General features: G+C 67.8%; 2 protein-coding genes across 4 annotated transcripts in view; one reads left to right on the top strand and one right to left on the bottom strand.

Annotated features, from left to right (window-relative positions):
- Positions 1-250: 250 nt before the first annotated feature.
- Positions 251-3,919, top strand: MIEF2 (mitochondrial elongation factor 2). Of its 2 annotated transcripts, none has more exons than XM_070061559.2 (4): positions 251-413; positions 1,622-1,775; positions 1,858-2,020; positions 2,148-3,919. In XM_070061559.2, exons 2-4 carry the CDS (start codon positions 1,629-1,631, stop codon positions 3,209-3,211), a joined length of 1,374 nt encoding a protein of 457 aa, XP_069917660.1. In that variant the 5' UTR covers positions 251-413; positions 1,622-1,628; the 3' UTR covers positions 3,212-3,919. The 2 variants fall into 2 exon arrangements, with proteins under 2 accessions (XP_069917660.1, XP_069917661.1); XM_070061560.2 differs by having other exon boundaries at positions 301-637.
- A 3,538-nt stretch (positions 3,920-7,457) lies between these two features.
- The window catches only part of TOP3A (DNA topoisomerase III alpha), a 30,803-nt gene continuing 28,096 nt past the window's right edge, over positions 7,458-10,164 (bottom strand). For both annotated transcript variants that reach the window (XM_070061553.2, XM_070061550.2), the window contains exons 17-19: positions 9,840-9,962; positions 8,448-9,106; positions 7,458-7,996 (exon numbers count right to left, since the gene is read on the bottom strand). In XM_070061553.2, the coding sequence (XP_069917654.2) occupies positions 7,815-7,996; positions 8,448-9,106; positions 9,840-9,962 (964 nt within the window). In that variant the 3' untranslated portion in view covers positions 7,458-7,814. The remainder of the gene's footprint in view (positions 7,997-8,447; positions 9,107-9,839; positions 9,963-10,164) is intronic.

The raw sequence follows: 10,164 nt of genomic DNA, 5'->3' as shown, positions 1-10,164 counted from the left end.
GGGGCCCAGCCAGCTTCCTCCACGCGGGAGGCTCACATCACACACGCACACGCGCACGCATCCCCCGCGCCTCTGTGGGCTCCAAGCAGGCACCACGCAAACGTTGCGGGCCCAATAATGCAGCCCTGCGCCTTTAAATCCGGAGTGCCCCCGGAAAGCCCCGCCTCCGAGGGAGCGCGCAGGGCGGAGAAGGGGCGTGGCAGGCCCCTCATTGGCCGAACCTCGCAGTGTTTTGGAACGCCCCTGAAGAAGCCGAGCGCTCCGATTGGAGCTAGGGCCTGCTCGTCTGCCTACGCCAGCGCCTCGGCCTTCGGGGCCCGGGTCCTTCACGTTCCATCCGCAGGCGGGTTCCGGCGCCGGGTCCCGGCGGGCCCGCTGCGTGGTCCGGTCGGTGTGTGGACGCCGCGACGCAGGTACGGCTGGGAGCCCGGCGGGGCCTCCCCGACAACCCGCATCCCGGGTCCCCCAGCCCTAGGTGTGGCGCACGTCCGGGGGCGGGGCCCGGGAGGATTCCTGTGAGCCCCGAGTTCGAGTCCCGGCCCTGCCGTTCCCGGCTCGGGTGCTTGACTGGGTTTCCCAAGGCCTCCGTTGTCCTCGCCTGTGAACCGGCCCACCGAGGGACTGCCGCGCCGGCCTGGTAAGCCCGGGCCCAGCGCCGGCGGCTTGCGGGTTATTTTTAACTGCTCGGTTCCTGCGCGCCCCCCACCCCTTAGGTGGCACGGAGCCCTCGCTGGGGCAGGTGCGCGTGCGCTGGAGGGGTGGGCATTTCAAGTGCTTTACGCACTTGGCAGCGTGGAGGCCTGGGGGCCGATGGCAGCGCTGGTCCGTGGCCGGGGCCGCGGGGGTCAGCCGGCTGGCCCGTGACCTCCCCCAGGACGCCGGAGCCCCGTCTTATTTTTAGTCTGGCGCTAAGAGGCAGGTGTCCCGGGCTGAGTCACACAGAGCTTCGGGCTCCAGCTGCCCCGGGCAGTGGGGGGGCAGGGCACCCAGGGCGCAGCAGGAGGGCGGGCCGTGACCTCGCCGTCCAACGCTGAGGCTCCCGGGTGCCCTTGGCCACCCGTCCCCTGCACCCTCAGGGCCCGAGGTCAGGGTGGGCGTGGGCCTTCTCTGCCTCCACTCGGGCACTGCTCACCTCCTACCAGCTGGGCTGTGGCTCCAGGCCTGCATCTGGCTTAGCATCCTGCAGCCAACCCCCACCCCCCGACCCCGCCCCGACCTCTTGAGGAGCCGGCCACAGCCAGGAGGCCCTGCCCCCCCATCCCCTACCCTGACCTTGTGCTGAGCCGGCCACAGCCAGGGGGCCCTCTCTTTGGGGTCTTCATCTTTGGAGTTCCCTGCTCAATGCCCTTCTACATGATGGCTCCTGGCAGCCCGGACCCTCTGCCAGGGGCCTCCGTGTGAGCCCCCTTTGCCAGGGGCTGGGTTATTGGCCGGTTTGGGGAGGGGTCGTGGCTGCTCCCCCGGCTCCGTGCAGGAAGCCCTGCTAGCAGCCCCTGACTCACGAGGAATCTTCCAGAAGCTCCTCCTTGTGGACCCCAGAGCCCCTGTGCCTGCCCAGCCAGGTGCCCTCCCCGCCCCACCCCCACCCCGCAGCTACCCCGCGCCCCCGGCTCCCCTGCAGGTGGACCATGGCGGAGTTCTCCCAGAAGCGGGGGAAGCGGCGTGGCGGCGAGGGCCTGGGCGGCGCCGTGGACTTCCTCCTGGCCAACGCCCGCCTGGTGCTGGGTGTGGGCGGCGCGGCTGTGCTGGGCATTGCCACACTGGCCGTGAAGCGGGTAAGGCCGGGCTGGCGGGGGCTGGGGCTTGGTCATGGCTGCCGGCCGCCAGGTGCCCTGCTCAGCGCCGCTCTGCCCGCAGCTCATCGACAGGGCCACCGGCCCCCGGGACGAGGATGACGCCAAGGGGGACGGCTGGACGGAGCTGAGCCTGCTCAAGGCCACGCCGCACCAGCAGCCCCGGCCCCCACCTGCCGCCCTCAGCCTGCCCGAGCCACGCCGGCCCCCTGCCCCCTCCACGCCAGGTGAGCCGGAGCCTGCGCCCGGGTCCCTGCTCAGGCTGTTGGAGCTGTGTGGCCAGGGTGCTGGGATGCGGTCGGGTTCCCGCAGTGCATTGTGGGCTGCTCTGACGTGTCCCCCTTGCCTCTGCAGAGGGGCCCGCGGACGCCGGTCCCCAGCCGCCGCCTCTGCTCAGCCCCCCGGCCCCGCTGTGCCTGACCTTCCAGGAGAAGCTGCTGGCATTCGAGCAGGCCCACGTGGCCATCCCCGAGGCCCAGGTGGCCTTGGCCAAGCAGCTGGCCGGCGACATCGCCCTGGAGCTGCAGGCCTACCTGCGGAACAAGTTTCCCGAGCTGCCCTTTGGGGCCCTCGTGCCCGGCGGGCCGCTCTACGACGGGCTGCAGGCCGGGGCCGCCGACCAGGACCACGTGCGCCTCTCGGTGCCGCTGGCGCTGGAGCCGGGCCTCTGGAGCCTGGTGCCCGGCGTGGACACCGTGGCCAGGGACCCTCGCTGCTGGGCCGTGCGCAGGACTCAGCTGGAGTTCCGCCCCCGCGGCAGCAGCCCCTGGGACCGCTTCCTGGTGGGCGGCTACCTGTCCTCCCGCCTCCTGCTGGGTCTGCTGCGCAAGGCGCTCACCGCCTCCGTCAACTGGCCGGCCATCAGCGGGCTGCTCGGGTGCCTGATCCGGCCCAGCGTGGCCTCGGAGGAGCTGCTGCTGGAGGTGCGGCACGAACGCCTGGAGCTCACCGTGGCTGTGCTCCTGGCCGTCGCCGGGGCCGGCACGGGCGCCGACTGCCAGCTCCTGGCCTGGCCCCTGGAGGGGCTGGCTGGGAACCTCTGGCTGCACGACCTGTACCCCAAGGAGGCTGCCCGACTGCGGGCCCTGGATGAGCAGGACGCCGGCAGCCGGCGGCGGCTGCTGCTGCTGCTATGTGGCGTCTGCCGTGGCCACCCCGCCCTGGCCCGCCTGGGCCGGGGGCCCCTGACGCAGGTGGTCCTGCGGGCGGGGGAGCAGGACGTGGACTGGACCGAGGCGGCCCTGGGGGAGCGCTTCCTGCAGGCCCTGGAGCTGCTGCTCCAAAGCCTGGAGCAGGCCAGCCTGCCCTGCCACTTCAACCCCGCTGTGGACCTGCTGGCCGGCCTGCGGGACCAGGACATCGACGACGCGGGCTACGCCCTGTACTGCGGCCTGCAGGCACCCGAGGCGCTGCTGTAGGCCCGGGAGGGCCCCTGGCACCGCGCCCGCCTCCCGTCCCGTGGTCACGTGGGCTTTGGAGTGGATTTGTTTGTGCTTGCTTGCAGCCAGAACAGTAGAGGGTGCTCCGCTGAGCAGGCCTGGCCTGTGGCCGTCTGGATCCTTGAGCCCCAGGGGCTTGAGTCGCTGGCACCCAAATGTGCCTGGGCCTTTCAGGGCCAGCCGAGGACCTTGACCTTGGGCCCTGACCGTCATCACCAGCAAGGAGCCCTCTGCCGTCCTGGCCGGGGGCTGCCCGCTCCGCTTCCTGCTGAGTGTGATTGAGGCTTTCCTGGGCGCCCCCTGGTGGCTGAGCCGTTGAAGTGTGTGGCATTTTCTGCAGGGACGCCGCGGGCTCGGTTTTCTCGCTGAGCCCCCTGCAGCCCTGGCGCTGGCGCTGCCTGATGCACTACCCGACCCTACCTCAGGGAAAGCCCCTTCCTTCCGCCAGGGGGGTGCTGCGGGGCCCTGCTGGAGCCGGGGGGGGGCATGCCCCGCCCCCGCCGTGGGGCCCCGAACCAGCCACCCTCAGCCGAGCTGTGTGCCGTGAGTCTGAAGATGGCCGGGGTGTGGTGGGGGCTGGAGGGGGCATCTGCCCTCCCAGGACCCCTCCTGCTGCCGCCGGTAGCCTTCCTGCTGAGCAAAGCTATGCCTTGAAGAATGTGAACAATAAAAGGAGAAATTGTTGTATACGTGGTTTGCCGCGTGGGGGTGGGGCCAGGCGCTTTCCTAAGAGGCAGGAGGGTAGGATTTAGTGATTTATTGGCTTATAATTTATGTATCTGCTGGTTCACTCCCCAGATGCCTGCAACAGCTGGGGCCAGGAGGCAGGAACTCCATCCGGGTCTCGCTGTGGGTGGCAGGGACCCAAGCGTCTGGCTAAGGAAGCTGCATCGGAAGTGGAGGTGGGGCTTGAGCCTGGGACTAGGGGCCGGCTGCTGAACTGGCTGGCGTACCACTCACAGAAGCCTTAGCTCTCGCCCTCCGAGGCAGGAATAGGTTCACACGCTGCTTTGTGGCTGTCGGCTCCTGGGGGTATGGGGGGTCCCCAGTGTCTATGGGAGCACCAGGCCCAGCCCCGTGGGACCCTCTCAGGGCCCCCTCCTGTTGCTGGCACGGCAGGGGAAGGTCTGGGTCATAGGAGCGGGCGCCAGGGCCTGCTGTACCAACGTCCTGCTTCTGTCCAGAAGGGACTGTGGGGGAGGGGGAAGTGTGTGGTGGTTGGGTCACGTGGGATGGCTGTGCCTACCTCCAGTGCAGGGTGATGGGTGGATTTGGCCTTGGCCAGGAGACCGGCTTAGTTGGGAGGTCAGTTCCAATCACTTGGTTCAGCTTCGGGCAGTTTTTCTGGGGGCAAAGGGCAGCGGGGCGAGTGCAGGAGCAGTGTGGGGACAGAGCCTGTGCCCGTCTTCTCTGTCAACTGGGAACTACTACCACTTCCTGTGCGGGCGCTGGAGTGGGCACAGGGGCAGCTGCCCCACAGCCTTGGCTTCTGCCGCCTCCCTCCCGCCCGCCACCAGAGCCAGCTCCATCTTTCTTGGATTTATTTGAGAGGCAGAGTTAGAATGAGGGAGGCGGATCTTCCGTCCACTGGTTTACCCCCCAAACAGGCCACCAGTGGCCTGGCCCAGAAGCCACGTGGGCGGCCATGTTCACCTGCTGCTGCTGTCCAGGGGCATTAGCCGGAAGCCAGGTTGGAAGTGGGACCCTGCATTCATTATGGGATGCTGGCGTCGCAGGCAGTGGCTTCACCTGCTGCACCACAACGCCGGCCCCGTCACCTTGCACTCAACACAGGCGCGAGGCGGGCTGCTCAGCTGCACAATCCCGCATGCACCTGCCTGGGCATCCTAACACCCGGGTTCCCCAGGTGACCCCTGGAGCAGGCGAGCAGTTAGAAAGCGGCCACCCCCAGGTCCCTGCCCTCATACAGCTCAGGAAGTGGTCTGGGCACCCACTGGCTCACCGTGGGCCTTTGGAGGGAGCTCAGCTGCAGGCCCATCCCTCAGGTGGGGCCCTCGGGTGCCCCTGGAGCAGCCGTGCGGTTCAGCTCCCAGCTGCGCTGTCAGAAATCCAGCCTTGGGAGAGTCCGTGCGAGCAGCTTCTGCACTGGGCTGGCCCCTGGGGTGAAGGGAAAGCAAGCAGCAGGCAGGTCCTGAAGGTCTCACTCCTGCATCCTACGGGGGAGTGCCCGGGTCCAAATCCCTGCTGCGCAGCCGACTCTGGCTTCCTGCTAATGCACCCTTGAGGAGGCAGCAGGTGGTGGCTCAAATACTTGGGGGAAACCTGGATTAAACAGTTAACAAACAGCAAACGAGCCTCCAAGGAGGGAGGCTGGGTGGCAGGAAGCCGGGGCGGCTGGGTCTGGGAAGCGACGTCCACCTGCTGTCACTGGGCTGCATTTTCCACGTTGAGCCGTCCCCATCCTATCACCAGCAGCGCATGGGCGTGGCTCACCCCGAGTGCCATCTCAACGCCAGGCAGAGTGCAGACCCCAGGGCTGGCAGGGTTCCAGGCAGGGGCGGCCTGGCGGCTGCTCCACGCCTTTCCCGTTTCTGTAACAGGGGGCCTTCAGCCTGGTACCTCGTGTCTGTAATGTTCCCATTTCTCATGAGGGCACTTCCCTTCGGAATCAGAAAAAGCCATTTTTAAAAGGTAGCTCCCGGAGGAAGTGCAGGCCGCGGTAACAGGCCCCAGCGTGGAGCCAGGACGGCGCAGTCACTGGGCAGTGGCCTGGGGTCTTCCTGTGCTGTCCAGCAGCTCCCAAGACGCCATCGGCCGCAGGACTCCCAGGCTCACGAGGCTGGCTTGGGTTCCCGCGGCAGGCAAGCCGGAGGGCGTGGGGCATGTGGATCTGTGGCTCACGGGGCTGGTGGCAACACCCTGTGAGCAAGGAGACCAGGGGCCACCTCTGGGTTCTAGTCTAGCAAACCCGGATCCTGCACGACGTCGGGTGGGATCCGGGCCTGAGCTCCTGGCCACCACAGGCCCTGGGAGAAGCTGGCGAGTCCACCCGAGGGCAGTGGTCCCTGTCTAGTGTCTCGGACGGCGCTGCAGGGGACCTGACTTCCTGCAGCTGTAGCCATCGGGGACAGGGCTGGGCTGAGCCCCTCAGCCACCAGCAATGCGGGGCAGCCGCGTCCTGTCTGCTGTACATGGGAGGTGTGGCTCCGAGTCCTCGTGCTACGGGGGCTCAGCCGTGGTGTGGGGAGGGGCCGGGCATCAGACAGTTCCTCAGGAAGTTAACAGGAAGTTGCCACAGGAGCCAGCGATGCCACTGCCGGGCGCGTGCTCAACAGGAGCAGACAGAGCCGTGCACGACCGCCCACAGCGGCAGGTGCAGACCACCACTGTCCACCGAGAAGTGGGCAAACAGGCGCCACAGTGTCCCGCCTCCCCCACAGTCCCACTGCTTTGTGTAAGAGACTCAAACACCCTAGGGGCTGGCGATGCAGGCCACAGCCGCCCTCACACTCCTCTCACTGTAGTTCTGTCACGGCAACCATATCTCATTACTAGTTATCGCTGGGAACCTCCCACCGTGCCCGACCTGCGCACGTCACCAGACTGACGTATGTGGCACGGGGGCTCAGCACCGCCCATGGCTTCAGGCACCACGGAAGCTCTGGACCCACAGAGGGACCACTGCACACACGGGACTCTCAGTGACAAATACCGATCCACGCCACGATGTGGACCCTGCAAACGGCAGGCCCCGTGGAAGGTGCTAGAAACAGGTCCCGCGTACGTGGCTGCAGATACAGAAGACCCAGACCAGGTAAACCACAGACATGGATGGGAGCCTGGCGGCTGCTGGGGACCCCAAACGCACTGCCCCAACCCGCAGCTGCCAAGGTGTTTGGAGGACGCCTCCAAGAGCCTCCGTGGTGGGACGCCTGCCCTGCACCCAGCCACGTGCGTCGTCAGGGTTCGGGGCCGGGATCCTGAGACCTGCTGGCGGCTCCAGGTCTGGCCAGCGGGCGGGCGGCAGCCCCTGCTGATCATCCCCCCAGCTACAGAGCAGTCGTTTCTCACGAGGTCTGTGGCCACAGGAGGAAGATGGACGGTCAGCGCTGGAGTCTCGCCAGGCACCTTCTCTGCTCTGTGGACACGGCGAGGTGGGAGAGGCTGGGCCCAGTGCTGTGTGGCAGGAAGGGTTGGGGGTGGACAGGAGCGCCCAGCACGGCTGCGACGGCACCGTCACGCCTGCCATCGTCACTGGCCGGGGTAAAAGGGCTCGAACTCTTTATTAAGGCACGTGAACCACTGGGCGGTCCGGGCCTCCGGACTAAGCGGGACCAAGCTGCTTCTGCAGAGGCGAGGCACGACCCCTTCCCTCCTCCCGCAGCAGTTGGGGTGCCGGCTCCTCACCCCGGGGGCGCCGCTGGCTCTACGGCACAGCCGGCTGCGGCTCGGGCATGTGCCAATGCGGGGGCTCCGGGCTCTGCACCTCACCCCGGGAAGCCACGGCTGAGCCCCTGCTGGCGGAGTCGGAGCCCGCGCCCCTCCTCGCTGAGGCCAGCGCTTCCTCAGCGCCCCCGGACAGCCGCGCCGCCCGCCGTCCCCGCCCCGGCCCGCCCCGCCCTCATCTGTTCTGAGGGCAGAAAGGCCGAGTGTGTCCGGGCTGGTGGCACAGGCTGCACTTCCGGGGTTTCTTCGCCGTGGCCCCTGGCGCGTCTGAGGATCCCGCCCGGGGTCTTTTGCTTCTGGCCTCTGGCCCCTGGGCTCTCCCTCTGCCTCCTGGCCAGGGCGCGGCTCCGAAAGTGCCTGTGGGGGAAGGGAGGGGGCGGTGGAGCCTGCGACATGGAGGACGCAAGAACCAACCACAGCTGGGTCGTAGGTCACGGGCTCACGTGCAGCACACAGCCGGACTCCAACTCGGCGTGCACGGCCGCCTCCTGTGGCTCCTCCCCTTCGGGAACCTGCACCCAGAGGGCCCCGCGGCCCTGCTCCCCACCCTCCACATGAGCAAAGCTGGGCCTGGGCGCAGCACACGCACAACCTGTGCCCCGGGCTCTGTCTTGCAGCGACCCTGGGCAAAGCCACTTCCCCTGTCTGGGCCGTCCCTTCCTCCCTCATCAAGTTCAGTGTGGCACCAGGGTGAGCATGGCTCCGCTTGCAGTGGGAACAGAGACTGCGGCTCTCCTCGCCAGCGGCAGGTGCCCAGGGCCCACCGCTGCTGGCCCGGCCTTCCTCCCTCCCGGGGAAAGCGCCTCACCTGGGGCCGTGTTCTCGTCCGCCCACTGGAAGAAGCCGCACTGCTGCTCGCGGGGCTTGGCGCACGTGTGGAACTGGCGCCCCTTGTTGGGCCCGTCCTTCTGCACGGTCCGTGTGACGGCGGGCTGGCTGCACAGGCAGGACGCGGCCCCGGCGCCACCCTCGCCGTGGCCTCCGGAGCCGGGCGGGGGTCTCGGCGCGGAGGCAGGCGGCTCTCCCGCCGGCGGGCTGCTGTCGGCCCACAGGAAGAAGCTGCAGCCGCCGGCGCCGCACTTGTAGAACTGCCGGCCCTGGTTGGGGCCCTCCTTGCGCACGGTCAGCAGCACGGCCTCCTGGCCGCAGTTGCACACCACAGAGTTGTTCTCCATGGCGGCGGCCGTGGGGGCCGGCAGGGCTCGGGCCGGGGCCTTGGAGGGGCCGCTCTGCCGGCCGTCAGGAGGCTGGGCGTGGCCGTGCCGCCGGCTGTCCATCCTGTTGAGGTACTGGCTGGCCTGCAGGTGGCCAGAGGGCTGGCTGGGGGGCTGGGAAGCTCTGGGGGGCCCCCGAGAGAAGCGCAGGTCCAAGATCTCCCTCAGGGTCTCGTCACAGCCGCCGACACAGCCGACAAACTCCAGAGGCATGGTCGGGGGAAGGCTCCCGCGCTTGAACTTGAACTTCACCCTGGTGAGGCCCGAGGATGGGACAGCATTACCGGCCGGTGCCAGGGCCGCTTCGCCTTGGGCCGGTGGCTGCCACAGCCTCAGGCGCCCCTCGCCAGCCCTCGTCAGGCAACCGGGAGCCGCTGCCATGTCCACGGGAGGGGAGACGCAAGCCGAGACCTGGTTAATCACCAGGACAGACCCCCAGGGAGAGGCCGGGGTTCTCGGGGCGGGGTCCCAAGGCCCCAGGTGTAAGTCAGTGCTAACCGCCTGGTTTGCTCTCGCTTTTCCATGCGTGTGTCCTAGAGTGTTCGAGAAGCACTGAACCACACACGCAGCGAGAATCCGTCTTGGAGTAGGCCACACATCAGCCCTGCTGAAATGTCAAACGCCCCACTCTCTTCCTTATCATTTGCTTTGGAAAACAGGTAAATCGGCTTAAAAACATTTCATGACTCATTATGTCATTAGGTGGCTCACGTTACTGTGTGGCGTGTTTGCTGCAGGGGGTAAGCACTTTAAAAGCATTGTAGCTTCCAACATGGCGCACCCTGAGACAGGGCCACAGCTGACACGTGTGGCAGCAGCTATCTGGAAGGGCGCCTTTGTGGTTCCCCAGGGTGCACGTGGGCTCCTCCCTGGCCACCGGGAGCCCGCACGGAGACTGGGCCCTCACAGGGCATGCGGGGGCAGCCCCAGCACCACCTCGGTGCCTGGGAATGGAGCCCGCAGCACGCGCGCGGCACGCGGCTCACCTGTACACGGGGTGCGGCTGACACACAGGACACACGCTCTCGTCCCTGCTGGCCTCCAGCACCGAGTCGGGAAACCACACGGCCGATCGGCATTCTGGGAAACCCGTGCAGCTGAGGTAGAACCTGCGGAGCGGGGACAGCCAGGGTCAGACATGGGGCTGTGGGGGACGTGCGCAGGCTGGCGGAGGCTGTCACCCAGCGGCTGACAGCAGAGGACACTGCAACCTAGCTGGGGGTGTGCAGAGGCAGGACCAGAACCCACCCGCCTGACCACAGGGCCTCGGCCCCATCCCTACACCGCTCGTCCTCCTCAGCCACCTGAGGG

The sequence above is a fragment of the Oryctolagus cuniculus genome, chromosome 17 (assembly GCF_051225735.1).
Source record: "Oryctolagus cuniculus isolate XC-2025 breed Fujian yellow rabbit chromosome 17, ASM5122573v1, whole genome shotgun sequence".
In the NCBI taxonomy this organism is placed as follows: Eukaryota; Metazoa; Chordata; class Mammalia; order Lagomorpha; family Leporidae; genus Oryctolagus; species Oryctolagus cuniculus.
This window is presented reverse-complemented; position numbering and strand designations above follow the sequence as displayed.